The sequence below is a fragment of the Carassius gibelio genome, chromosome B13, assembly GCF_023724105.1.
Source record: "Carassius gibelio isolate Cgi1373 ecotype wild population from Czech Republic chromosome B13, carGib1.2-hapl.c, whole genome shotgun sequence".
Taxonomy (NCBI): Eukaryota; Metazoa; Chordata; class Actinopteri; order Cypriniformes; family Cyprinidae; genus Carassius; species Carassius gibelio.
In genome coordinates this window covers 20,510,669-20,537,828 of record NC_068408.1, presented here as the reverse complement: position 1 = coordinate 20,537,828, position 27,160 = coordinate 20,510,669, and the positions used below count along the sequence as shown (strand labels likewise).

At 38.5% G+C, this 27,160-nt stretch overlaps 1 protein-coding gene across 1 annotated transcript in view; it reads right to left on the bottom strand.

Annotated features, from left to right (window-relative positions):
- Window positions 1-4,515: 4,515 nt before the first annotated feature.
- The window catches only part of LOC127970000 (leucine-rich melanocyte differentiation-associated protein-like), a 277,953-nt gene continuing 255,308 nt past the window's right edge, over window positions 4,516-27,160 (bottom strand). The window contains exon 8 of the mRNA XM_052572167.1: window positions 4,516-6,991. Coding sequence (XP_052428127.1) covers window positions 6,912-6,991 — 80 coding nt within the window. The 3' untranslated portion in view covers window positions 4,516-6,911. The remainder of the gene's footprint in view (window positions 6,992-27,160) is intronic.

Genomic DNA, 27,160 nt, shown 5'->3' with positions numbered 1-27,160 from the left:
TCATGCTTCTTGGAGGAATCAATGTACAAATTACTTGAGGTTATCTCTGCCCATTAAGCTATTTAAAAACTATATTTTATACATATTTATGTAATATAGTTGTTACATAAGGAAATATAAGAAATATTAAACAAGTGCACTCAAAATGCACTCAACCTCAAAAAAAAGAGAGAAAAAAACTTTTAATTTTAATTTATATAAAATAACTTCTTTTTTTTTGGTGGATATTTTAATGAATTCATTAACATGTTCAATTACATTACATGAAAGAAAAAAAAAAATCAAGACTGAAAATCTGGCGAATAGGGCAAATCTTACACGCTCACTGGTCTTGCGTTATCTTCCCTCCTAGACCTGCTATGAAAATATAAGAAAATGCCAATATTTCCACCACTGTCTTATGGACGCTTTGATTTTTAAGTCAAGCATATAAAATAACAGCTTAAGGCCTAAATATAGTGAAGCTTCAACAAAGTGTAAACCAAAAGGCCTGAAGAATGAAGACAAAAGGTTGAAGTACAATATAGATTTGGTCCATCATTTAAAAAAAAAGAATAATTAAAACCTTTAGCTATTAACCAATGAAAGCAACTGAAACAGATCTCTGGTCAAACCTCACCATGGCAGTTATTTTACATACAGACTACAAACAGCTTCATTTAAGATGTGACTAGCTTAGCGAGATCATTTGCTTGTACCCGAGCAAGGCCTTTAGCTTTGAAGCATTGCAAATAATATCCGACGGCACATAGTACACAGTGCAGTTTCAGCTCACCTTCAAGCTGTAAAGCTGATTTACAGCCACATGTTATTATTTAGCATTATTCATCTTGCTGTCGGTTGCACATTGGAGGTTAATAGAAATGCCAGCATGTTCACTGATTTACTTAGTAAAATTTTCATCCCAAGGTTGGGCCTGAGTGATTGGACACTGACTGAGGAAGGAAGGGGTTCATGCATTATGTAGAGGTGGCTGATGTGACCTTGAGCCATCACGGCCCGGGCTATATATTACAGCTACGGCCATCCTTCCCACACCAAAGAGCCGTCCGATGTATTTAACAGGGTTTTACACAACATTACTGACGCTTTGCATGAGTTGAGCTCCTTTTATTTGGTCATCCATTTCGAGAGTGGTTTAACAACAATGGATGAGAAGCCATTTACAACAGTCCCACTGCCATTTGATTCACCCCAGACACAATTAATGATCGCAAAGCCACTGATACAGTGAGAAAGAGGAAGCCATAACCATTTATTATGTGTTCACTAGGACAGTAATAGTGTAGATGGACTTCCATCAATTCCAATGTTAATCAGGCATATATCTGTCATTTTACGTGACCAAATAGAGACAAATATTAAGCAGCCTGTCATCTGGAAACATGAGCGATCATGATAGCATGATAGATGTAAATATTTCAATAGCATTGCCTTAGGGCATGATGGCTTATGTAGTTTTTGCAGTAATTTATGTATTCTGGGAAACATTTGCTTTGACTTTTGAGGTCTGGTAGACCAGCAGTTTCCCACAGAAGAAGGTAGTGTTGGATCAATACGCTGCATGTTAGTAAGGCTTTGGCAACCTTTAACATAACAAGCCAAATTGATTTATCTAATGCCCTCCCATATTTTGAAATTACATTAGCGTGTAATCTTGTCTAGGACCCGACCATGACATTTAAAGACCACCCCCCCCCCACCACCACCACCACATCCACAAATACACTATCCTAATGGTGTGTTCATTATTTAATAAAAAAAAATAATGAGTATTTTTTCTACACTTGAAAGTACAGGTCATCCTCCTTTTCGATGTTTAAACAGAAATAATTATGTTGGAAATGATGGCCATGCTTGCCGATAGAGGAAATGATAAGGGAACACCATTCTCTTTTTAAGGCGCAGGGTCCATTCGAATATAATTGGTAGAGGAATTATTTATGACATTAATTGCCACATTATCGACTGCCTGTCAACTCGCGTGGCAGTTCGTCCATCTTTCTTACCGGCGCTCGCAAGCTCAGCCTAAAGCAGACTGACAAGCTAATTACACCATCTTCCCCTTCCATGACAAATGCTACTCATCTGAAACCGCTCCGGAAATAAAGCTCTTTCTCTCCCCGAATGCCCTTTTCCCTCTCCCGTCTGCCCGGGCTAATATCTCCTCGTGTCTGTCGTAAAGGATGGAGCCGTGAGCTTTCGGAGAGCGATCTGCTCCCCGTCTCACCTCTCACTCATTCAGTTAGCATACGCTATCAGTGCACAGCTGTCGATCACACGCGGCACGCATTCTTATTTGCATTCGCAGACGTCAGTCATTCAGAGAGAGTAGCCTAATAACTGATGACTACAGTTGATTTCCCGCCGCTGCTTTGATGGGCATCCATGCTGACTGTTGGATATAGTGCAGTGCTGCTCTGATACAGCTCTGGGCTTTTTGTGGAACTGCATATACGGACCAGACTTTGCATGCTGCCCAATATTCTCTTGTTTCAATTTTGATAGCTGTTAAATGTCATATATTGTACATTGCTATGCGATTGGTGAAAGCAATGTTTTGATACCACCACGTTGTTTTGTGGGAATAAAATGGTTTTTATACAGCTCTACATTGCATTTTAACTGTCCTCTAAGTGGATTAGTGCAGCGGTTCTCAATTCTAGTCCTCGTGACCCCCTGCTCTGCACATTTTGTATGTCTCTCTGCTAACACACAGATTTGCGCTGCGCAAAGTCTTCACAGACGGAAAAGTGTGACATCATTTATGTGCATGAGGACTGGAATTGAGAACCGCCGGTTTGGTGTATTCTCGAAGATACAAATTCTAACAATTGTTATAACTATTTTACTACTTACATTTACATTTATGGATTTTAGCAGATGCTTTTATCCAAAGAAACTTGCAGTGCATTCAGGCTATATATATATTTTTTTGCTATGTATAATAGCATTGAAATGCATTACACTTTTTGAAGATGTAACAATGAATAGATTTAGTAGTTTGATATAATACACTGCATTATACGGCATTTTACAAGGCATAATTAATGGATTAAAGAGGTTTCCATAATTTTATATAAGACTTTGTGCTTCTGCAAAATAAATGAAAAATTACCACTTACGCATATCAATAATGCGGACCATTTAAAAAAATAAAAAAGCAAAAGCATAAACCATGACCATGGTTAACTGTATGTGTTTAATCAAGATTGAGTTTAATTATGAGATTGTTAGTACCATGTTATAAATGTGTTATTACTATGTATAGTATGTGAGCAAAAATGACCTCTTATGCATGTCAATAATGTAGATAGCTTTAAAACTTGAAACCATGATTGTTCCATTAGCATCCTGTCAAACTGAGATGATCATTTAGTTCCGTCAATTTTCTCAGGCCCATATCCCAAGCGTTCTCCTAGTGAGGAGCATTTCCTGGAGAGTCCCAGGTCAGAGCCCACAGGTTGCTCTCCACTTCTCACACCTTAATTAGTCCCTGCCACACGTCTTTCCGAGTGCACACTGTCTCTCTCCTGAACACACGTGTGTGTGTGCGTGTGTGTGTCAGCATATGTCTTCCCGCTGTACTTCCGCCCGCCTTCTAATGCTGTTTATATTTGCGGAGCTGCTTGAGATGAGGCCCTGACGAGGATGGGAACTGACACTCACCAAACTCGGTATGTCCCCAAGCCAGCTCCAGCGGCTCGGGTGCTGTCAATTCTGGCTACATCAGCGGCAGTGGCTCAATGGCAGCGTCTCTGACACATGTCACAAAGTTTTAAATGTCTGTTCTTTTCATGGGGATGGTTGGGTGAGCCAGCCGGGGAAGAGATGACATTTTGTGTGGTGGGGGGGGGGGGACTTGTTGTGGCTCCTTCTTGCTGCCTCCACCAGCTGTCAGTGCCACTTTTCTCAGAACATATCACAACACCGACAAATAAACCTTGTCATTTAGAAACGCCCGCACTAGTGACCATGCTCTCCAGCAGTACGACAGGAGCAACGCACAGGCATAGTCTCAAAGGGCCGAAGACACAAATGTACTGTACACACACAATAAACAACACGCACACACATTTAGTACTATATTCCCTTCTCAGACACTGAAACACACACACTTGGACCGAAATGTGTATAAGGCACAGACTCACACAACCTGTGACCTACAGTCAAACCCACACAGCCAGTGCACACCAAATCATTGCACTGGGCTATGTGTGACCTTTCCCTGTGTGCTTCACATCGCCGAGCGCCGCTCTGGGTACACATGCTTTCTTTCACATCCAAAACTACGTCTCTCATTTGCTGGGCTAATTCAGATGGCATACTTGGGAGGCCGTTTAACACACGGCAATTAAGCAAGATGAGGTTAGGCAAAATTATGCCATTAATAATGTATGTTTACCAAAAAAAAAAAGGTTCAGACGTGTAAACATAATACTAAAGGAAAACTAATAAAAACAATCACAGTTCCCGACTTGTCTAAATATCGAAAGAACACCAGATTGCCACCCATTTATCAAAGTAATTTTATTTATTTATTGCTTAAGATCTACCTTAGATCATGGTTATTTAATCAAAATAATGTTTCATGATTTTGGGATTACATTTTAATAAGAATTTGTTTTTAAACAATTATTACATACAAGTGATATACTACCCATTATATTGTTTGATTACATATGTGTAGATGACAAATTGCAGTTCAGTTAAATAATCAAGCAAATGTGCAGATACTATGAAGTCTGTATCAATATGAAGTCATAAAAACGATATTTATAATAATAATTAAAGAGAGAGAGAGAGAGAGAGATCTGGCTCAAATGAACTTGCCCAATAACTTATATATATAATTTCTTGGGCAAGTTTAAGACAAATCTACACAGATTCAATGCAAATACTGGTTTCCTTTGCATTGAAGCAATAACGAAAGCCCTATTCGGACGGGACTAGTTTTACAGGGGGTCGTTAGAGAAATCTGTGTTTCACAGACGTACTTGGTGATTTGGTGACCCGTCCGAATCTGCCACGTCTGTGTTTTTCTCACACAACCTCTGTGATAATTCCAGAGCAAATTAACTACTGTTTTTCAGCAAACTCAGTGATCCTTTGAGAAAACTAATGCGAATGTCTGTGATTTCCGGTGATGTATTAATTCACAACGCGTTTCCTTGTGTGTTTTGGCCAACGTGAATAACCGTAGATGCTCTTGTTTGATATATTTGCTTACCGGCAAAGAAATAATAATAAAAAAATAATAAAAGTAATAAAATCAAGAGCAAGATCGCGTAAACCGTTAATATCGGCTATTGTTAAAGATTACTCACGTTCATTTATGCACTCAGTTACATAATATTTAAATTACATATGTACCTTTATGGAAATTAAACGGTAGGTTTAGCCTACTACACACACACACACACACACAAAAAGGAAAATAAGTTAAACTAAAGGAACCACACATTAACAAGGTTTTGCAGTGGATCTTTGGCTACGCAGACTTCAAAGCTCAACTTTAAATGTGGAATGTAATATGAAAAAAAACAACAAACAACAAAAAACAACAACAACACAGGAGGCAAAATAAATTGGATGCACTTAAAACATTCATCACCCTCACTGTACCTAATGGAGTTGATTTTTCAAATATTTGCCCAACTTTTTGGCCACTGCTTGTAAACTCTGTTTCCAAAGCACAACAAAGGCCATTACGGATTTTTTTTAAATTGATTTTTCAAAACATACAGAGAAAATAAATCATTAAAATAACGTGAATACAGTAGGTCCAAAAACCGCACGAGGAAACAATCAAAAAGACTGGAGGAAGTTGTTGACTCCCCTCTCACACATGCATACTGTACATCCACCTCCTCCAATTTCACTGCCAGAGCTGCTGTCTTTCTTTGCTCTCTCCCTCCAGAGAAAGAATGAAATAAAGCAAAGCTCATTACCTCTTTCTTTCACAGCTCCTCCAGGCTCCGGCATTGCAACAGCTGCCCCCGCAACACACAAACTTCGCACACGACATGCACATGCACCTCACAAACACGCAAAACATACACATGCCACAGAGTCAAGAGCCTGTGAGGGCCTCGCAGCTGCATTTCTGAAAACACTCATGCTGAAAATATTCAATACAGCTTTGGATCATTAAAACACAATAACACAGATTAAATCATAAATTAAAACCATAAATTAAAGGTGTGTTTAAAAATGGCTAATAATTTTAAAATGACATTTCTCTGTATATTAAAAAAAATAAAAATAAAAACACTTCATGCCAATTGATGTTGAGCACTTGCCTGACACGTCTTTTATATTTAATGCTTAAAAGGCTAATAAATTGAAACAAACTAAATTAAATCTGTTTACATTTATTAGCCTTTTTTTCAAAGATTGAAACTGACATTCTGCCTACAGTAATGTCCAGAAAATTACATGGTGACAAAACCATGCAATAAAGTTTAATTTTAATGATGGTTATAGTGTAAAACTCCAACAAAAGCGGCACTTTCCCCTGATCTTTCTCTTTAACTTTAGCTTTGACTTTGAGGGACGCTCATCCTGGGCTTCCGTGTGGGCAGCCCAAAGCCTCAGGTGGGACCTTTGACCTGGGGAGAGCAGCAGTTGGACCAGGCAATCCATCATGGAGCCGCGGCTGTCAAGACGAGTGTGTTTCTGTCACTGTGGCATAGCGGGGCTGCTTAAAGGCAATCATGTCAATCTGGATGGCACTGCTCAGACGGAGCGAGAGCGATGGGAGGTGGCAGGGAAGGCACACTCAGCAGACGGCACTAGAGGGCTGTGTTCAGCTGCTTCAAATGTGTGTGGCAACATGTATATTTATAATAATATGCGCAAGATATCTTTGTAAAGCCCCTCGTGTGTGTATCCACTGACCCGTCTGTCAGTCAGAGCTGGTCATTGCGGATGAATCGATTGCCCTCTGAGTGCTTGCCGTAGTAGACATAACGGCACTTGGTGAAAACGCCTGAAAGTGAGAGAGAAGAGCATGTCAAAATGACATTTAACTACAACGTCAAAGTCAAAGCCACTTCATGTGAATTCAGCGCTGAAACAATGTGATGCTGCAACCCTCAAGATGAAATGCTGGAATTTTAATAGCACAAATATGTTAATAGCACTTTAAAGATAAGTTTTATATTATGATGCTATTTAAATACATTATATAAACGTTTGGAAAAATATTCAGCTTCACAACTTGCACACAACAAGACTTCGCCGCGATTCATGCTTCATTTTGTTCATTTTATCATCATCAATACACTTCTAAAAACATTTGTTTAGTTGTTCATAAATTTCAAATTGACAAAAGCAACACTACTGTACTGGACATAATTGCTTTTTGATATACTGCAGTACCTTGAGATACCAAACACTTTTACACAACAGATGGATGGAACAAAAAACGACTGAGATAGAGAGATAGATAGATAGATAGATAGATAGATAGATAGATAGATAGATAGATAGATAGATAGATAGACAAAATGTCACAATTCTGTGTTACTGTTTATCCATCAGAAAGTGGTTTGTCAGTAAAGTACACACACTGCTGCAAAAAAAACCCCCAAAAAACAATGTCTCCAGATTCTGTCATTTCTCACTCAAATTTCTGGCATGAAAGGTGTGTCGGGGGAGACAGTGTATCCGTCTAAAGTCTGAGAACACCAGAGAAACAACATTTAGCCTGAGGGCATTGTCTAGACAATAACAAGCCAAGAGATGCTTTCTTCAGAAACAGAGAGAGAGAGAGAGAGAGAGAGAGAGAGAGAGAGACAAAATGAAAAGACATTGAGGTGAAGATCAACAGTGAGCTCATCGTACTGATTCACTGATCAACAGTGTTTGGTAGGGTGAGCATTAGCTTCATTCACTGTCCAGACACTGACGGTGAGAGAGACACTGTGACAGTGTGTACGATGAGCTCACAAGAACACTGCTGTTGAACCTCTTCACTCATTCATTAAAACAAATCAAGCATCATTATGAGCATCAATGACAGAAGACAGCTACACAGAAGGCATTTTCTTATGTCTGCTTACAGTAAATCAATACAGGCCTCATCAAGTTCCGTACTGCTACAGCGATGCTATCACAAGAAAAATACTACACTAATACTAACACATTCATATATAACACGATAATCAATCCTTACTGTTTCCTTGCATTGCTAGGGTGCTCTGGGTGGTTCCTAAGATGTTGTTAGATGGTTGCTAGGATGCTGCTGGACAGTTGCTAAGTTATTCTATTGGCACTTTTACACTGCATGGTGCAGCTCTGAAATGTGATGTATTTACACTGCAGATCACTGATTGGTCAGAGAAAATCATCACTACCAGCGTCATTAGATTTGTGACGCCAAACCTGCTAGCAGCAACAGCCACCGCATTAGCGACTCGTGTATTCTTTAGCAGTGTTTATCTTTGCAGGCATCAACCTCCTTTGAACCAAACTTTATCTAGCAGTGAAAAAAAACATCTACGTTCCAAGAATCAAAAATATAATTTCATCGATAGGCTCCATTGCGTTTTGCGTGTTTCTGTCTCATGGTTTTGTTGTGTTTACAATAATATCACGGCAGTAGAGGCAGTGCTATTAGTCCAATAATCCCACACACTTGAAGCGTTACTACTGTAACTGCACTGGAAAAGAGAGCGAGCCGAACTGTGCCGAGTGGTATCGAGTGGCACCATGCTGTGGAAAAGCGCTATGCTTTCTGGTATGAAACAAAGTCTTAGGCTTCTAATGTGGTCATTTTTTTTTGAGAAATTCATACATTAAATACCATTTTGTGACTCTTTAATGTGTCGTGACAGATCGCTGTAGCGCCTCAGTTCTAGCAACACATAAACCGATCACTTTACATATTTACTTTAAGCACAAAATAAACATGAATGAAAATCAGAAGTTGTTTTATCTCAACCTTGGAAGGACATCAAGTTTAAGTCCACTGATGTTAATCTACTCTCCTGTCTGAATTGTTTGTCGAACAAAGTGCCAAATTCCACCGTTATGATTGGTCAGATTGCCCGTCAATCAAACTCTTGAAAAAAAAGGGCCAATTGATAGTAATTTCTGCATCTGCAAGAGTGTGGTTGCCAGGGTGTTGCAAGGAAATTGCTGAAGATGTCTGGGTGGTCACTAAGATGTTCCTAGACAGTTGTAAGGATGTTAGTGGTATTGCTTTGGAGCTCAACCCAAAATAATCATCATCAAGCAGAGACTAATGTAACATTAGTGACAATTATTGAGGCTTTCTCCTCACGAGCATCGAGACTGACCAAAACTCACTGAGAGAGCGAGTGTCTGTTCACTTCTCTCATACATCAACAATACATGACCTGGCAAAACATATGCCAGTGATAGGAAGAAGAACGCAGAGTTTCTATTGTTCACATCTACCTTCCCACTTTGCTGAAAATTGACTGTGAGGCCTACAGGTGATGTGCGGAGACAGCCCATTCTGAGTGTGTTAAAGACAGGATCGTTCTGACACGCCAGCGACAGAGAGAGAGAGAAATAGAGGTGCTTGATGGATGTGGCAGACTGCAGCTAGGTGTCAGCGCTTTAGTAAATGAGGCAAGGACAAGTGGCATTAATGCTGTCAATGATCTTCTGACAGGAAAACAGATATGGAGCTCGCCGCTGTTTTTAAATAGACATCAAGTGCATTAATGACAAAAAAGGGCAGGCTTCAAACAAAGCGGCTGAGTGATGGGCGAGCTGCGGCAGCGCTCCGAGCGCGCCACTAACATAATCCGAAAAGACACTGTCAGATCTACGGAGAGACACGCACGCACTGACAGTGAACAGAGATGAGGACAGAGATACTGGTGCCATATTAGTGCCAAGCATATTCCAACACCAGTCTGGATGCTAACCCAATCTGACACTTTCCTTCAAAGTAGCCGCTCCTCCCCTTCCCCCACCGCCAGCGATCCTCAACCAGCCTTCGCCAACGTGTCACTCCAGTCCCGCACTCTCCGTGCGCGCCGAGTAACGACGGCCTGATCGAGTCAGCCTGCAGACAAACTCAGTCAATCTAAATTTGGACTTTTGTAGCCGAGCGACGCTCATTTTCCCTGCCATCCTCACAAGTTGAGGTGATCCAAACTGTGAAGTGTGAGGAGATGTCTGTTCACATTAGATCAGACCCCTTGCTCTGTGGACGGGTGTGGGGGTGCAGCGGACAGCTCTGCCAGCGTAAGTACTGGTTCTGAGGGGTGACAGGGTTTTTGCACTCCAGCTGCTGCAGTTGCCCTGAGGATGGAGGTACCACCGCTGGATCCCTGTATGCTCATTCTGACTATCAGAGCGCTGGTTTGACAGGAGATTCTCGTGCACTTCACCTCACCAGGGTACATAAGACGAGCACCCAACTGCAGCACTATCATCCTAAACACAGCAGCACCCCTTCAGTGAGATTGAGATCACAGAGTACTAGCTAATGAACTCATGGGTCAATGATGTCTAAATCTATAACAAGTTCTAAAAAACTTTTTTTTTTATCTAAAGAATCCAGAAGATTGATCCAGAAGATATTTTTGGTGAGACTTAAAGGCATAGTTCACCCATAAAATAAAATGTTGTCATCATTTATTCACCCTCGAGTTGTCCCAAACCTGTATTCTTCTGTATTTCACCTGTTCAACTGAAGAATGTTGGTAACCAAACATTACGGGAAAAAAATCAAATAAAATACTATGGAAGTCAATGGCCACCAGCAGCTGTTTAATGATCCACATTCTTCAAAATATCTTCTTTTGTGTTCAGCAGAAGAGATAAATCCATACAGGTCTTAATGACATGAGGGTGAGCAAATGACAAAAAATAAATACATTATCCCTTTAAAGTTTTTTGGGGAAAAAAGGTAGTCCGGCATAACATAGTTTCTTGAAAAAAGTTAAAATAAATGTTTTTAAAATGTTATTATTTTTTAAAAGCATTATAGCCCGATAAAATAAAAAATTGAATTATTATTATTAAAAAAAATTAATAAATAAATAATTACATATAATTATTATATACTTATTATTATTTATTAATTTATACATAATTATTATTATTTATTAATCTATCTATTTTTTTTACAAATAATTTTAGCAATATAAATAACAATATAATAATACTAAAAGATAAAAATACAAAAACGGTTGTAGTTCTTTAAAAAAAAAAATCATATATAGGACCCAAATATATATATATATATATATATATATATATATATATATATATATATATATATATATATATATATATATATATATATATATATATATATAAACTGAAATTCGAAATACATTTTTGTAAGTTTATTCAAGGTGGAATGCAAATAAAGTTATTAAAACAGTTACTGTACAAACCAATTTATATACATGGGTGATCTATAAATCTCATGATTTCTGTGAGCCTCATATGAGTGCCTGGAGCAGTGTCTGATGGGTTAAATCTAGTGATAGAGAACAGCACATGATGAATAAAGTGTGGCTCAGTTCAGTGTCTGGTGACGACTGAAGCTGTGATATTGACCTGAAGCAGCATGAATGCTTCCTCACATGTTCAAGCGCTTAAAGCAGCGCTCTGCAAATGGCTCAGGTCTGGGAGATGTCCATCCTTTCCCCCTGCACACTGACTTCTTTAAACAAACCTCTGTGGGGAGGAGAGAGAGGAAACACACATGGGCATGTTTAGCGTACACTGGCAGCCGGGGTGACGCGTGATATAGTGCAGCCCACTGCAAATATTGCACACGGCAGCCAACTTCCACAGCTGGACACGCCGCTTATTACATGAGAAAAAAGAGGAGCCAGAGACTAAGGTAAAATGCAGAAGCAGCTATTTTTTTACATAACCTGTTAGTGGAAAGCAGAGTCTATCTTGAACACATGGGGATGGCTGATGAGCTGATAGTTTATGCGAAAAAACGGGGGGGAAAAACACTGTGTCAGGGCCTGGCCTTCTCTTTATTCCAGACACTCACACACAGCCATTACAGTGACGGATTAAAAGTTTTTGGGGAGCTAATGTTTCCATGCTGCATATTCTGGCAGGGGAAAGGTTGAAAGCATTGTTCCTGTCCTGTCATACCTGGATGTTTGGAGAGGAGAGGAGGTTGTCTCCGTGCGAGATGGAGGTGGAGACAGGACCGTTGCACTCACAGCTTATTACAAACAACATGAGCCCTCCACAGCCTCTCCATGACCTGCTATCACAGTGCCTGACGTCCTGGAAATCTGCTGTCTTTGCTTTTCTTCCTCTGGCAAAACTCCAGTGAAATCATAATAGCCAACATTTATCACACTGCCATTTAAAAAGTGTCAGGAGGAGCAAATGCAGAAGACTCGCACAGAGTACAAGCTTGTTTTACTGCTAGCACTACTAGTTCTAATACTAGTTACAGTGTTTCCTGCACCTCTGCAGTGTCAGGAAAAATGCATCATATTTAGTAGAATGTTATGATAAAGGCCCTGCAAAACAATGCAAAGATGATAAATAGACACGTCTATCATATACCTTAGTGTATCTAAATGTAAGACACTTTCAGATGTTGACCGATCAAATTAATACTGCATGTTCATACAAAACAAACCCATACAATTTGAAAATAAATCCTGTTTCTCAAGGCACTATTTTGGATTTTTATAATTTAATTTAGCTGATACTATAATAATGCAATACAAATATATTAAATAAATGTAATAATCATTTTGTGTAGTAAAATGCATATATCGTGTCACCAAAATACCACCAGAAGAGAAGAAAAGAAAATGCATAATGCGGGATTTTTAACTAGAGCGAAAAACTTCGGGACTCTTATTTTGAAATGTCTATGCTTTACTACTTTCAGCTGCTCATTCAAAAAGATTTGTGAAATATTATGCACTTTTACATTCATCTACAACATATTACAATATAAACAGAAAATAAACATTATTCAAAATTCATCAACAGTAGATCAAAATAGGTAATTTGCCATTATGTAGCATTTTTGAATAGCATTTAATGTGCAGCACTCAAATGTATTTAATAAAATCATAGCCTTCTGAACTTAAATAATTACTTTGTTTCGCATTTCACCGTTCAGCGCACAAACTTAAGACCTCTTTAAATAACATGAAATACTTTATATGGCTATACAATTTGATCAAATTGAATTTAAGACAAAAAAACCCCTGATAAAGCAAACAGGAAAAAAGAAGAAAAAAAAATTGTGCAAAAATCTCACAGTCAGGAATTTTAATAAATCAATCAAACAGAGAAGTTGTGATATTAAAATGGAGATAAACTGGATGCATGGCTTTAGGCCAAAAATACAATACATTTCTTTATCTGTAAAGCTTCTTAATGAAGAAAAAATACACCTAAATGATTTAGAAACTACACAGAGAACTGAAAAATAAAGAAATAAAAATCCTTGAATCTGTTGAGCCCCTCTAAACAAGAAAAACTAATTCATCAACTGGCTGCTCTGATCTGCATACAATCAGCTTCTCTCTTTTCGAGGGCCATCAATATGTCAAGGAAAGACGTATCCGAAGGATATAGCTCTTAACATCAAGGTTATCTATTCTCTGCTCCCTCTTTCTCAGTCTGTTTTCCTGTGCCCTCCCTGTATCCCATGCTCTCATCAGCCCTGCAATCAATCAGGGTGATAATGTTGTGGGGGAAAAAATCAATTAACAATGCAATTAAAGTTTCCTTATTATCTCACAAGCCTGCAATAATACCTGAAGGGAAGACGGACCGACATTGGTGAGAGCGCACGAGGGTGAGTTATGACTGTGAGCAGCTGCAGCCGTGAGCTTGTGCTATTATATGAGTCTCAATATATCTGCCTGAGACCCTTTATCAGTCTGCAGCAACATCCTGTGATGGAGTCCTCATTATCAGGCCTAAAACAACTGCTTCTGACCTACAGCTGTTGGGCTAATGTGAAATCAGGTTATGTTTTTCAGGTAATACATTACTTGTCACATTTACACTCTAATGCATCCAAGTGCTTCTGTGGAATTCAGCTGTACTCACTATCTGTACTGGGTAAAATAACAGGATACGTGCTTCAGTGCTAGATTTGTGCTGTCCTGGAAATCACTGGTGCGTCCACCATAAACTTCACTGAATGTCTTGTTTTTTCTGGTCGGGCATGAGAAAAGAAAGCAGACTACTGAGAACATCATTCATCAGAACATTCAGAGATTCCTGTGCAAATACACTTGCTGAAATAAAAGTTCAAGAGGAAATTTTGTACAGAATTGCAAACTAATCGCTGCATCCCAAATCACATTACACTTACTTGCTATGTATGCAAAGCATGTCCGAATTCATATTCAAACAATACGCAATGACAGTAAGTGAAAAATACCCAGATAACCTGAACTGAAGGGCACATTTGATGAACACTTTTTTTTTTTTTTTTTTTTTTTTTAATCGCATGAGGCCACAGGAAAGGATTTATGAATGGCAGTGAAGCGACGCAGGTAGGTCATGTGACAGTAACAACATGGCGGATGCAGTATGTCTGATTAAAACAGAACTAAACAAAACTTTGATGACTTTGCCTCCTCATTTCTGAGCACCACGGTATAGAACATACTTTTTCAACAGTAGCAAACAATTCAAATGACTTAAAAGTATTGCTCTTCAACAATGCACATCTACACCAAAATAGAAAGGCCTTAGGACTCCTCTTGACATGGAAATGGCATCTGAATTACCATCTTTTAAACACATGTGTGGAAAAAGTTCTAATGCTGATGATAATTCATGGCATTAAATGTCACGGTTCACTGATTTTGTCCACCGATCTTTAGAGTTGTTATTGGAGACAACTGCTATAAAGTCAAAGCTGTATTTTATATGATTTTTACAGCAACGCCTGTTAACCAAAATAAGAAACTACTGCTGGCCTGCCAGAAGACAGTTTTAATGACATCCTGAAGGCAACGCTCTGCATGTTACTGCATTCACTTAGAGGTCAAATACACAGATAATAAATAAGTGCAACCAGCGGAGATGAATATCCACACGCACTGTCAAAGAGCAGCTGCGTTCCCCTGCCTGCAATCTGAGCGAGAGAGACTCAACTTCCAGAGAAAAGAAAGAAAGAAGAGAATGTTGGAGGATATTAAATTAGCATCCAGGATAATGTCACTTATTCAATCAAAAGGGAGGCTGAAGTTGTGATGGTGTACTGGGCCGCAGTTCAAATGGAGCCATATGCAGCTAAAGTGAACTGGCTTTAAGCCCAAAGCCTGCGATGAACCACAAACTACTGACCGCTCCTGACACACACACAGAGAGGTGAGGCATTGGAAAAATGAGGCTGGTTTGCATCAGCGCAGACATGAGAAAAGCTGGAGACATCGAGACGTCCCACTGAAACATGGTTCAAGAATCAGAGGCATCGAAAGTTGAGAAAAGGGCTTGTTGTCTTGTTGAAAAATTCACGTGTTTGCAAAATGCGACTTAGCATGAACAGTTTAGCATCTGCACTTTCCTCTGGACAAAAACTCAAGCAACCTTGCTTTGCATCTGTTAAATGTGGGAGTTTCTAAGCAGCAGGGTAAAAGAAGTCTTGAATGTCTTTGAGGATGTCAATCATCTTCTGGGAGCAGCCGAGGGAGGCTAAATTCATAACTTAGAGTTAAACTGACATTTGTTCTCATGCAATAAAAAATATTTAGTCCATTAAACATAAATACCTGTCATTATGATGCATGCACTGGATGCAAGCCTCCCCATTCCCCACTGATGTTTATTACAGCCAAACAACTGCAGCGCCTGCATGTTATCAACTTTAGCGTATTGATTAAACTTTTAAATGGTTGCCATATAACCCAGGGACATCAGGAAGATTAATTTGCGTCAATGTTCATCTGTAATTCATTAGCCATTTATACCCCACATCCACATGGGCTATCAAGAAAATGCGGGACATTTTTCACTCGAGCTCAGGCTTTGGAATGGGAGCTGAAAACTGCACTGCATACAAATAAGACCGGTGGCTTTGGGAAAGAGAAAGCAGCTAAAAACGCTACCAAGGCCAAAAGCACATAATTGAACCAGTATTCCTAATGAAACTAATGCTTCCTCCATGACAGTGGCTTATAAGAACACTACTAGTATATTCATTTTTAGTACAGGAATATCGCTATAATCTTCCATATAGTTTGTGAGAAAACAGAATAACTTTCCTATGCTTTATCAGCATACTGTATATTGTACACATCTGATAAGAATGCTTTTTTTTTGCTTAAAAAAATCTCATGAAATGGTGAGCAAGCATGGTTTGATTTGTGTATATTACATATTGACAGCATTATGTGCAGTGATGACTATAATAACTAGCGTTGAGGAGAAACTAACTAAAAGTAGAAATGCAGATTACTAGTACTTTCAGTAGTTTAACCGTTTGTAAATAGTGCAGCTTTTCCAAGTAATGAGCTTGCTGTACTTTTTCCAACAAACAAACAAATGCTGTTTTTAATGTCATATCGTTTGTTCACACAGTTTTACTGCCGAGTGAGCTGGGGTGATAAACAAACACTCTCCGAAATTGTCCTTTCTTGATTTATCATTGGAAAGTCTTTATTCATTAATTAATTCCAGGGAATCGGTTTAACCAAATTCATATAATAATTTGGGTTCATATGGGGTATTCTAGGTCTGTTTTTATAGTCCAAGTAGTAGCCCAAAGCCGTTTAGTAATTGAACATAATTATAGCTTTAACAAGCTAGTTTGAACGTAGCTTCCCAGCAGTGATAATAATATATTTCAAGTGCATTTCCACTCGGTGATAAGAACATCTGTTGTAAACCATAAAACTCTGCATACATGCGTAACTTTCTCTGCTCTGACAATATCAGGTTATGTGTTTTAAGAAGCTATGATACAAAGACAGACTATATAAACATCCTCAAATGCTGGATTCTTGCATACATAATGGGCCCGAGCATAAGGATGGTCTTCCTGTCTGTGTTTCCACTGTATCGTTTTGTGTTGAGGCTGATACATCTGAGGAGGGTTTGCAGATTATCTTCGTCCCTGCTGTCTTTAGCAAGTCAATGACTGCCAACAATCTGTCAGATGGTCTTGTTCTAAAGATGAAGTGAAGTGAAGTGAAATTTCAGCAGCATATGTAGAAAAATTTAGAAAAATGTATATGTAGAAAAATGTGAGGTTTTCCATTTTGCAAAAAGTCTAGAAGCTATATAAAAGGACTTTTTTTTTTACATTTACTCATTTTTAGATTTAGGAAAATCTCAAAGCTTGTCATAAAATGCCCCGATAATTTTTCACCTTAGCATTAAAAAAAAAATTATATATATATATATATATATATATATATATATATATATATATATATATATATATATATATATATATATATATATAAAAAATTTTTTTTTTTTTTGAAACGAGAACAAGATAATAATTTTTATTTGTCATTGAACTGTCGCTTTAATGCCCCTAAAAGAGGTTTAATCTTCTATCTGCAAAATATTATTTATTTACTGCTTTGCTTTTGCAGTGAATATGTCCAGGGTATTTTCCTGACAGTTTCACTTGTGTGTTTTCCTTTAAAACCAGATTCAGACTTTTGTGAATTCCCTGAAATACAGCCCTTTAAGTCAGTCCAACCTAAAGCAACAAAGGAAAACATGATAGTCAGGCATGGATGAGGTCTGGCAATGAGAAAAGGTTGAGAGATTTGCTCTAGCTAGAGGGCCTGTCAGGAGAAAGCAGCTAGTTCATGCCTCAGAAGCTGTGATCAATACCAGCTTGATTTGCCACATGATTTTTTTCCAACCAAGCAAAACATAATCTTGAATTTTTTTTTTTTTTTGAATCGCCCATAGTATTTTGCGCTTGATGTCTTTTATACAACCACAGCTGTTGACTGTACCCTATTTCACCCTGAAAAATAACCATCAGCCATTATACAGTTTTAATAGCTGTCCATTCAATGACGTTAACCTCCACAGTTTCACTTTTAAGAGGACACAGCACCGCAAAAGGGCCTCATGAGATTACTGCAATCAAACATTATGAATTGAAAGCGGCAGTATTCATTAATGAAGTCCTCAAACGGCTCACCTGATAAGGGCCTATCATTCTTTGTACTCTAACTTATGAAGTTGAAGAGGAAATTGAATTCTGGAGGACATACATTTTGACTGAAGAAAGAGATTATAGCAGGAGCCTAATTCAAGCCTGGTGAAATTAATTTCAGTGACATTTATTCTACATAGAGCAAGTGTGCATGAGGCACACAGTGGCTCTGGGCTCTGGAGATAAGGGGAAGTCATTTGAGGTTGGGTGCTCCAGCAGTTTACAAAGCCTTAATCTCCTTGGAACAACTCATGGTCTATCATAAGGAGACTTACACGCCGACTAACAGCCATTCGCTGCCTGAATTTCCCCTGCTGTTTGTGTCAGCACGAGGAATGGCTCTGGCGCTTGCACTGTAAAAGACGGATTCGTGCAAGTACGTGTCAGTGTGGTGCTGCTGATCACATTGAGCTGTAGGGATGTCCAGTTCGCAAACTAATCATTCTGTTTAGCTGGTTCTTCTTAGTGAAGACCAAATCGAACTGAATCGTATTAAAATGTTAGTGTCTCCACTATACACTAATACACAAATTACTTAAGTTATTAATTTTATAAATGTGCCTCAACAGAGTCTCTGGTTTCTTTCAGACACGTCTGATTTGAGAACCGATGATCTGATGATACTGCGCATACATGTCATTTTTTCAAGAGGACGAAAAGCATGCTATTCAAGTATTTTGTCAAACATCAGAAAGTATGATGATATCAAACATATAGAAAATTAGGATTATGACTTTGTTACTGTGTGAGGATGTGTTTGACTCGGCTGCATTACAGTTTTTGAAACAACTGATGGCGCAAATTAAAGTATTACTCATTTGATTTATTTTACATGAAAGTATGTGTGTTAAAGACCATAACACAATTTCTTAAATACCGGTACAGTAATTATAGATGATGACACATTCACAAATTAAGTTTGTATTAAATATAATTGATTATGAGCTGATGATATACTGAACGTGCCTGCAGCGCGTCGGTTAAAACGGTTATCATTCTCAAGTCAAAAACTGGTTTTCAGATCACCGGTACACAGAACGAGAACTGTTTCTTTCGGACATGTCCGATTTGAGAACCGATGAGCTGCGCTGTGCTGATAATAAGTTATTTACTTTACATCTTCAATACTTATAAAAACATCCTCGTTTACACACCACTGCTTGTACTTGTATTTGGTTTCTTCTTGCAAAACTTCATTTTAAGAAACTTGTCAGATCATGGTGATGTTTTAACTCAAGGAAGTAATGATTACTGACTTTATATATTTGAATATGTTGAATGTATTTTCATCCGGGCCCGAGATGATAGTCATTACATCATCGAGAACGCTTTATTACGTTATAGCATAAAAGAAATGGTTCATTGAAACAACTGTCCGAAAGAACCGGTTTGTGGAAAAGAACTGGAATGTCCCATCACTACTGAGCTGGAGCCACACCATGTACTAACTACACGTGACGCCATGCCACAACACACAATAAAAGCTATCTTTTCCATATCAATCAGAGTTTTAACTAGACATGCAGGCGAAACACAAAATTTCTAATTTAGAAACGGTTTCTATTTCTGTCATGTCGCGGCTGGAACAACATCATACAAACCATAAGACAGTGATAATCTCAGGTGATTGTGTGTTTCATTCAAAGTTAAATGTTTCTACTGTGTTTGAATATCATTTTGCGTGAGCTTATAGCTATATTGAAAAAAAACTAAAGATAGTTTACCTTAGACCTTGAAAATAAATTAGAGCAAAGATGTTCGTTAAAGCTGTGAACTCAGTGCAAATCAACGAGTGTATTCCATAACATTTAATGATGTTAAAAAGGTTTAATATTTATGAATTTGATTTTAAAAGTACATTTCTTTGCGAGTGCTTGTCGCTGGAATCTTGTCGCGTCGCATGTAGTTAGGACACGGTGTCACAACACAAAGATGCCATGCACTAATTAACCACTGCAGCATCTTCAAATGACCTGAGTAGTCGTTATGATTTAATAACCATTTGTGTCAAGGACGTTAAGCGTGATTTGATAAGAATAACGTATTACAGAATGAACATGTTCTGAGGCTGACTGACTGTTGTCGTTATTAGCGAGTACTTTCTAATTAAAAAAAGAAAAGCTGATAAGTCACCCAGACCTCTGTAAAATGTGAAAGTCTGCTGATTTCAGTAATGGTCTCATTAATAAGGCTGATGGGAAAGTAGCTCATTTCAAACAGAGTCCGAGTAACATGATTCAATAACAATGTGGTGTTAAATTAATCATTGCAGGAATGATTGCAGCACTTTTTAACCACTTTGACATTGGAGGTCGGTCCGAGTTAACGAGGGTCTAAATCAGTGCACAGTAAATATTAATTACCCACCCAAAACACCAAAAGTGAAAAAGAGTGTGGGAGACACTGTGAAGTCTTTATCAAAACAAACCACATGAGTGACTGATGACTTTGTGTGGATCATTACAAAACTCGTATTTCAAATGATTGTGGCTGAAAACAAAACAGATCTAAAAGCAGAACTAAACTGATTTGTGCAATGTCTGGTAATATTTATAACATTGTTTTTGAGACAAAACATGCCCCACACCATTTGCCAATAGTTATAAAATAAAAAAACACCAAATTATTCACTAGACTATGAACTAGACTAAAACTAGACAACTCTGTGTTCAACTCATACGTACAGTACAGACCAAAAGTTTGGACACACCTTCTCATTCAAAGAGTTTTCTTTATTTTCATGACTATGAAAATTGTAGATTCACACTGAAGGCATCAAAACTATGAATTAACACATGTGGAATTATATATGGAATTATATACATAACAAAAAAAGTGTGAAACAACTGAAAATATGTCATAATGTAGGTTCTTCAAAGTAGCCACCTTCTGCTTTGATTACTGCTTTGCACACTCTTGGCATTCTCTTGATGAGCTTCAAGAGGTAGTCTCCTGAAATGGTCTTCAACAGTCTTGAAGGAGTTCCCCGAGAGATGCTTAGCACTTGTTGGCCCTTTTGCCTTCTGTCTGCGGTCCAGCTCACCCCTAAACCATCTCGATTGGGTTCAGGTCCGGTGACTGTGGAGGCCAGGTCATCACCCCATCACTCTCCTTCTTGGTCAAATAGCCCTTGATGCCTTCAGTGTGACTCTACAATTTTCATAGTGATGAAAATAAAGAAAACTCTTTGAATGAGAAGGTGTGTCCAAACTTGTACTGTATATACTGTATATATATATCTCATCAATGTTTTAGCAATTTTAACTTTAAAACGAACTTTAAAAAAAATTACATAAAGGGAGATAAATTGAGCATGTGAGGTCAGTCGGTTATGAAGATGTATTATATTACATCAAAAAAGTGTCAAATCAATCAATCAAATCAAACAAATAAGCCTTGAAAATCTTAAGTCTTCTTCCAGTATTCATTCATTTATTGTTTTTTTTTTTTGCCCCTACTCAGTGTGTCAGCAACAGAATGTTTAACAGATTGTTTTAAACACTAATCAAAAATACATCCTCTGTACATATACGTAAAAAAAAAAAACAAAAAAAAAACTATTATCGACCAGTACATTTTTTTCATGTCCACTGCAAGCAAGATAACTGAAATCTATGACTCGAGGATGTAGGTTTAGTACATGACTAAGTTTAGTGGGCAGTTGGACAGATGGTCACGTGGCTGTGTGTTGATGTTAAATATAATGATGAGGGATGTGATAGACCTCATGCATCAGTAAGCAGTGCGGCTTCTTGCTGAATGTCATTTGGAATTAATGTCAAACAGCATACAGCCACCAAACCATGGAAATGAATGGACATGTCAACATATCACAGTGCTCATTTCACTCAGAGAGAGACAACAAACAAAGCCTATCCTGGCCGCAACAACACGAATAAACATTTCTGAATGCATTTCATCTGTAGAAATAAATTTACTTTTACGTCAATTTTAGACACTTTTAAACAGGGTCATTCCAGCTGCATAATAAAAATCTAACTTTTTTATTTTTTTATTTCTTATTTATGTCAAAAACTGATTTAAAAATAAATGTAAATGAAACAGTGTTATTATAGTTATGTATTTAGACACTTATTTTATTTCAGCTTTAACTTGTCGTATAAGAAACTAATACTGAAATAAAAATAATAAAGACAAAATCATGGAACAAATTACACATTTTAACAAACTGAAAATCGAAAAATATTAAGATAAAAAATATATAAACAGTTAATATAATAGTATCTCTATGACACTAAAATAACATTGCTTTGAATTAAATACTTTGCTTTAGAAAAAAGCATCTGATAAATGATTAAATGCAAAGTCAGGCTTTTTTTATATAATTTAAAAGCTGGCGTAAACTGAACTTTGGTTATAGTCACAATTTGACATTTATGTGATGTGTGAAATGTGGATTTACAAACTGACTGCACCTCTCAAACTAACTCTCTTTTTAAAACCTACAGCACAGGAGAAAACAGCCATATTGGATGAAAGCAATACACCATGCTAGCTCTCCCATCAGCTGCTCTGCTAGGTCAACAAACAGCCTGATCTTTCCCGAAGCCAACCGTCAATTACCACACAGACACATGGCCTTCTTGCTGTCTTAAATAAAGCTCCTGACACTCCCTGGAGTGACACATATCAATACCAATCTGACAGCCCCTGTTGCCACCTCAGCCACAGAAGAGACAAGCTGCACCTGCCTCACTGTGGGACATGTGTCTGCTCGCCACTTCCCCCTGCAGAGAACACACACACACAGCCTCACTTCTCTTCCTGTGTTTGAGGGCCTTGTGCTATTTTCTGAAGCCCATTATTATATTCATTTCAGCATGGCGTCTGAGGCCTGTTGGTCTGGTACCTGAGGCTGCGGAGCACGCTGTTGTACAGTGATTTGTCATGACATCCTGACAGAGAGCAGGGAGAGGGGGCATGAAAGGAAAAGAACAAGGGCTGAGTCGAGCTGCTGCTGGCCCGGGTTCAGGGTGCTGCTGGGTGCCCCTCTCGCCCAAAGCTTGCGTCCCGGAGCCTGGTGTCACTATGACGGTGAGGGGCATCAGTCAGACCAGAGCTTCATCTGACTGGAAAGGATCAATCTCCTGCCTTAATGTGAGCGGACAGTGTAAAATATCCTTTAACACTGTGTGTCGCCCTCCCGCCCCTTTCTGAGTATCAGACTGCCTGATGATCTTCACAGTGGCAGCTCAGATGCCAAATAGCTTCCTGCTTTTTTTTGAGAAGTAGACTTTTGTATGATATGGTATGCTAATGTAGCATTAAGTCGGACATCTTCCTCCAGACTTTTCAGGCGAGGGTGTTTATGTAGAGGGGCCAGTGTGAATAAATCTAGATTGAAGCGCAAAGAGACAAGTAGTCTATGTATGACCCAATAATTTATATATTTCCAAACCGAGGCTATGTGAACATTACGGAGAGCTGAACACTCATGCAGTGAAGGTTTCATTCATACTGGAAGCCAGAGGGCGCTCTCACGCAGAAATCCAAAACGGACTCATTGAAGTAATAACTGGCATAAAATTAAAGAATAGAAACTATTCTGCCTAATGTGTTAATAGTAGACAAATCACAAAGTTGTCATAATGAAAATATAGGGGAAAAACATATTGGTTATTACCCAGCAGTGTATTTGATTTCTTAGCCAATTAAAAGACATACGAAAAAATAAATCCTGTCAGTTAGACCGTGTTCCATTCATTTCTAAAATGATGATGCCTACGCCCCTGCATTAAAGCCAATTGCCCCCCTTTTAAAAAAATTACTATGATAACCACAGTTTCTGCTGAAAATAACGTTTCTACACTTATTACAGTAGAGACACTAAGAATAAGTCTCTTTGAAACAAATTGACACCATAGTATAATAACCCTATTAGATGGTGGATACACCAATATTAAAATACATGCCGATAGCGATAACCAAGGCCAAAAACAAATAGCCGACATTAATATTCTGTGTATGCTGTTTTAAATAAATAAATACAAACATACAAAGTCCTTCATTCATTTAAATGCTACAAGTGAAGGATAATCCACATTTAAGAGTGCAGTTCAATTTACTTTGTGTGTTAAAAATTCCACTTTGGAAATTCAGTGGTTAAACAGTAAAGCTTAACTACTGACAAATTTCACTCATGTGACTGTACCTTAAGTGTGCATTAAACAATTTCAATGCACAATGCTTAGTTTATGCACCAAAATAGTTTTGCACCAAAGAAAAAAATGCTTGTTTAAAAAAAATAAAATGCTTGTGTAGTTTAAAAACATTTTGTATTTGGCGTTGACATTTTTTTTCTTCTGTTGTTGCCATTTTATATAATTAGATGCAGTAAAGAAGTGCTGTCAAATGATTAATCGCATCCAAAATAAATGTTTTTGTTTACGCAATATATGTGTGTACTGTGTATATTTATTATGTACTGTATATATAAATACATACACATGCATGCATATATGTAAGAAAAAGATGTTATGTTTATATTTTAAATATATTTATAAATAATATAAATCATATCAGAGGTGGCGAGCGTCAGTCCTTGAGAGCCGCAGCCCTGCAGAGCTTTGCTTCAATCCTAATCAAACACACTTGAACAAGCTAATCGAGCTCTGAAGGGTTACTAGAAAGCTACAGGCAGGTGAGGTTTAATTAGAGTTGGAACTAAACTCTGCAGGACTGTGGCTCTCCAGGACCGGAGTTTGCCACCCCTAAATTATATGAATGCAATTATATACATGTAAATAATAATAAAATGTATACTGTATGTGTGTGTATTTATGTATGCATAATAATTGTACACAGTAAACACACATTAAGTAAACAAAAACTTTTATTTTGGATGCAATTAATCATGATTAATCGTTTGACAGCACTACAATAAGTTATACAACCATATGCCTGTACAGATAGAGGCAATAAATAAATAAATTCAGACATGGTTTATCACGGCGATTTATTTATTTATTGAATATTACTAAACTCTTCCAGTGCTCTGATGAATTTCAGGCAGATTTCAATGACCCCACAGTACTGCACAACAAGTCTGGTTTCAAACCAAAATTGAAAAATGAGTAATGAAGCCCATGAATGTAATGATAGGGATTGCGATGACTCTAATAGTATTAAACTGACAGCGAAGGCTAAATCCAAGGCAAGGCTTTGAGTCGCAATTACAAAAGCGCTCGCGCCTGACAGAGGCCTACAGACAGAGACCTTACACTTGAGAAGAAAGAGGAAATAATATCCTGGGGAATTATAATGGATGATCTCATGAGGGTTGGATATATGAAGGCAGGCCGGTGATGATGAGACGCTATTGTCGAAGCCCTCTCGGCCCCCTCTTAATGGATGGCTTTACTGTAAGTCTCCTCTCCCTAATTAATAAGACACATACAGTTTGCAGATGCAGGAGGAATGGAGCGGAGAAGATGAGGGGTGATTAACGACATAACACTCAAGCCGAAGAGGACGTCTCCCTCCCTCTCTCCTGACATCCTCGGACCGTCGTCAGCAGCCTGCACATCCCCTGACAGGTGGAATAATAACGGTCATACATCACTGCTCCCGAAAAGTCCAATAACCTAAATCTTCACTTTCCACACAGCCCAAGACTCAATTACTTTATTGACATGTAATCTTCATAAGGGGAGAAATATTGAGCATGTAAGGTCAGTCGGTTATGAAGACATATTATCATATTATCTGCATGGGGGCTGTAGGGGCGAGGACCTGACAAAGCTAATTATAATCGTACATGTTACCGGGCTCCAAGCGCATTATGTGCTTGGCTGCACGAGTGAGTCTGGGCAAAGGAAGGGAAGGACAGGGGGCGGCTGTCCAAATATAAGAAAGCCAGGATGTCCTTATAAGGGCATCGCAACTAATGAAGTCAGATATCATCCAATATGTGTTCAGCACGCTAATCTCTCTCATTCATTCATATATCTTTAACGTAAAGGCAGAAACATCTGCTGGATAAAGAAGGGATTGCCCATTGCATGGGATACTGGAGGATAATATTAGCTGCACCATGCACATGTTGGACCAAAACAAAAACAAAAAAAACACTACCTTGAATAGAGCTTAAAGTTCAGCAAATATCAGTTGTGATTTGCGCAGTGACTTGAACAGTTGCACTGCCCAAATGTCACTGCTAGTTAGTGATTCTGGAAGCCGAGCTTGTGGCACTCCACCCCCCCTTTCTCATCCCCAAGGTTATCTTAATACCAGCCGTGCCTCGGCACTGGTCATCATCACCATATATTGCGCCATATTCTGATAAACAGGCCTGAATATGAAAACCAAGGTGATATTTGGGATTGTCCTTCAGCTGCAAGCATTCCTCAGACTGCTACTTTTTACAGGACTAGATTTAATATCCTGAGAGTAGCACTTCCAGTTTTCTAGGGGAAAGCTATGGCTACTCTAAGGCATAAACACAAAGTATGGCCCTGAGTCACAACATGAACGGGGCAGCCGGGTCACTGGATATGAACACGGCTTTGCTCGCTTCCTTGCTGAGGGAGGAATTGCACTTCAGGACATGTGTGTTCATTCCGATGCGTTTTATTTCATGCCATTTTTGTCTTTTATTTGCTTCTTGCTTCCTGAGAACAAACCGTGTTACGCTTGTATCTCCGGCGATGCTGAATGGTAAAATAGTTTGCTGGAGGTGGTACAATTTCAAGCTGCTCTCAGGGGAGGCTGGTTAACAGAGGCTTAATGGTGTCAAGTGCAGAGGCGTATTTTAAGAGTATTTGAGAAGATCTGAGCTCTCGGAGACACACATATACACTTCTGTTCAGAACTTTACACAGCCTCTGCACAATCTACAAGACGCTTATCACACACAACTATCGCATGGCTGCAAGCAGCGGAGATGCCACGGAGGAAACGCACAATATAAAGAACCGACGGCATGCGAACTGCTCGCTTGAGCAAATTAAGTTATTATTTGGTGTGGAATACTGTGTAAATATTATGCAGCCTCTTCAGGGCAGT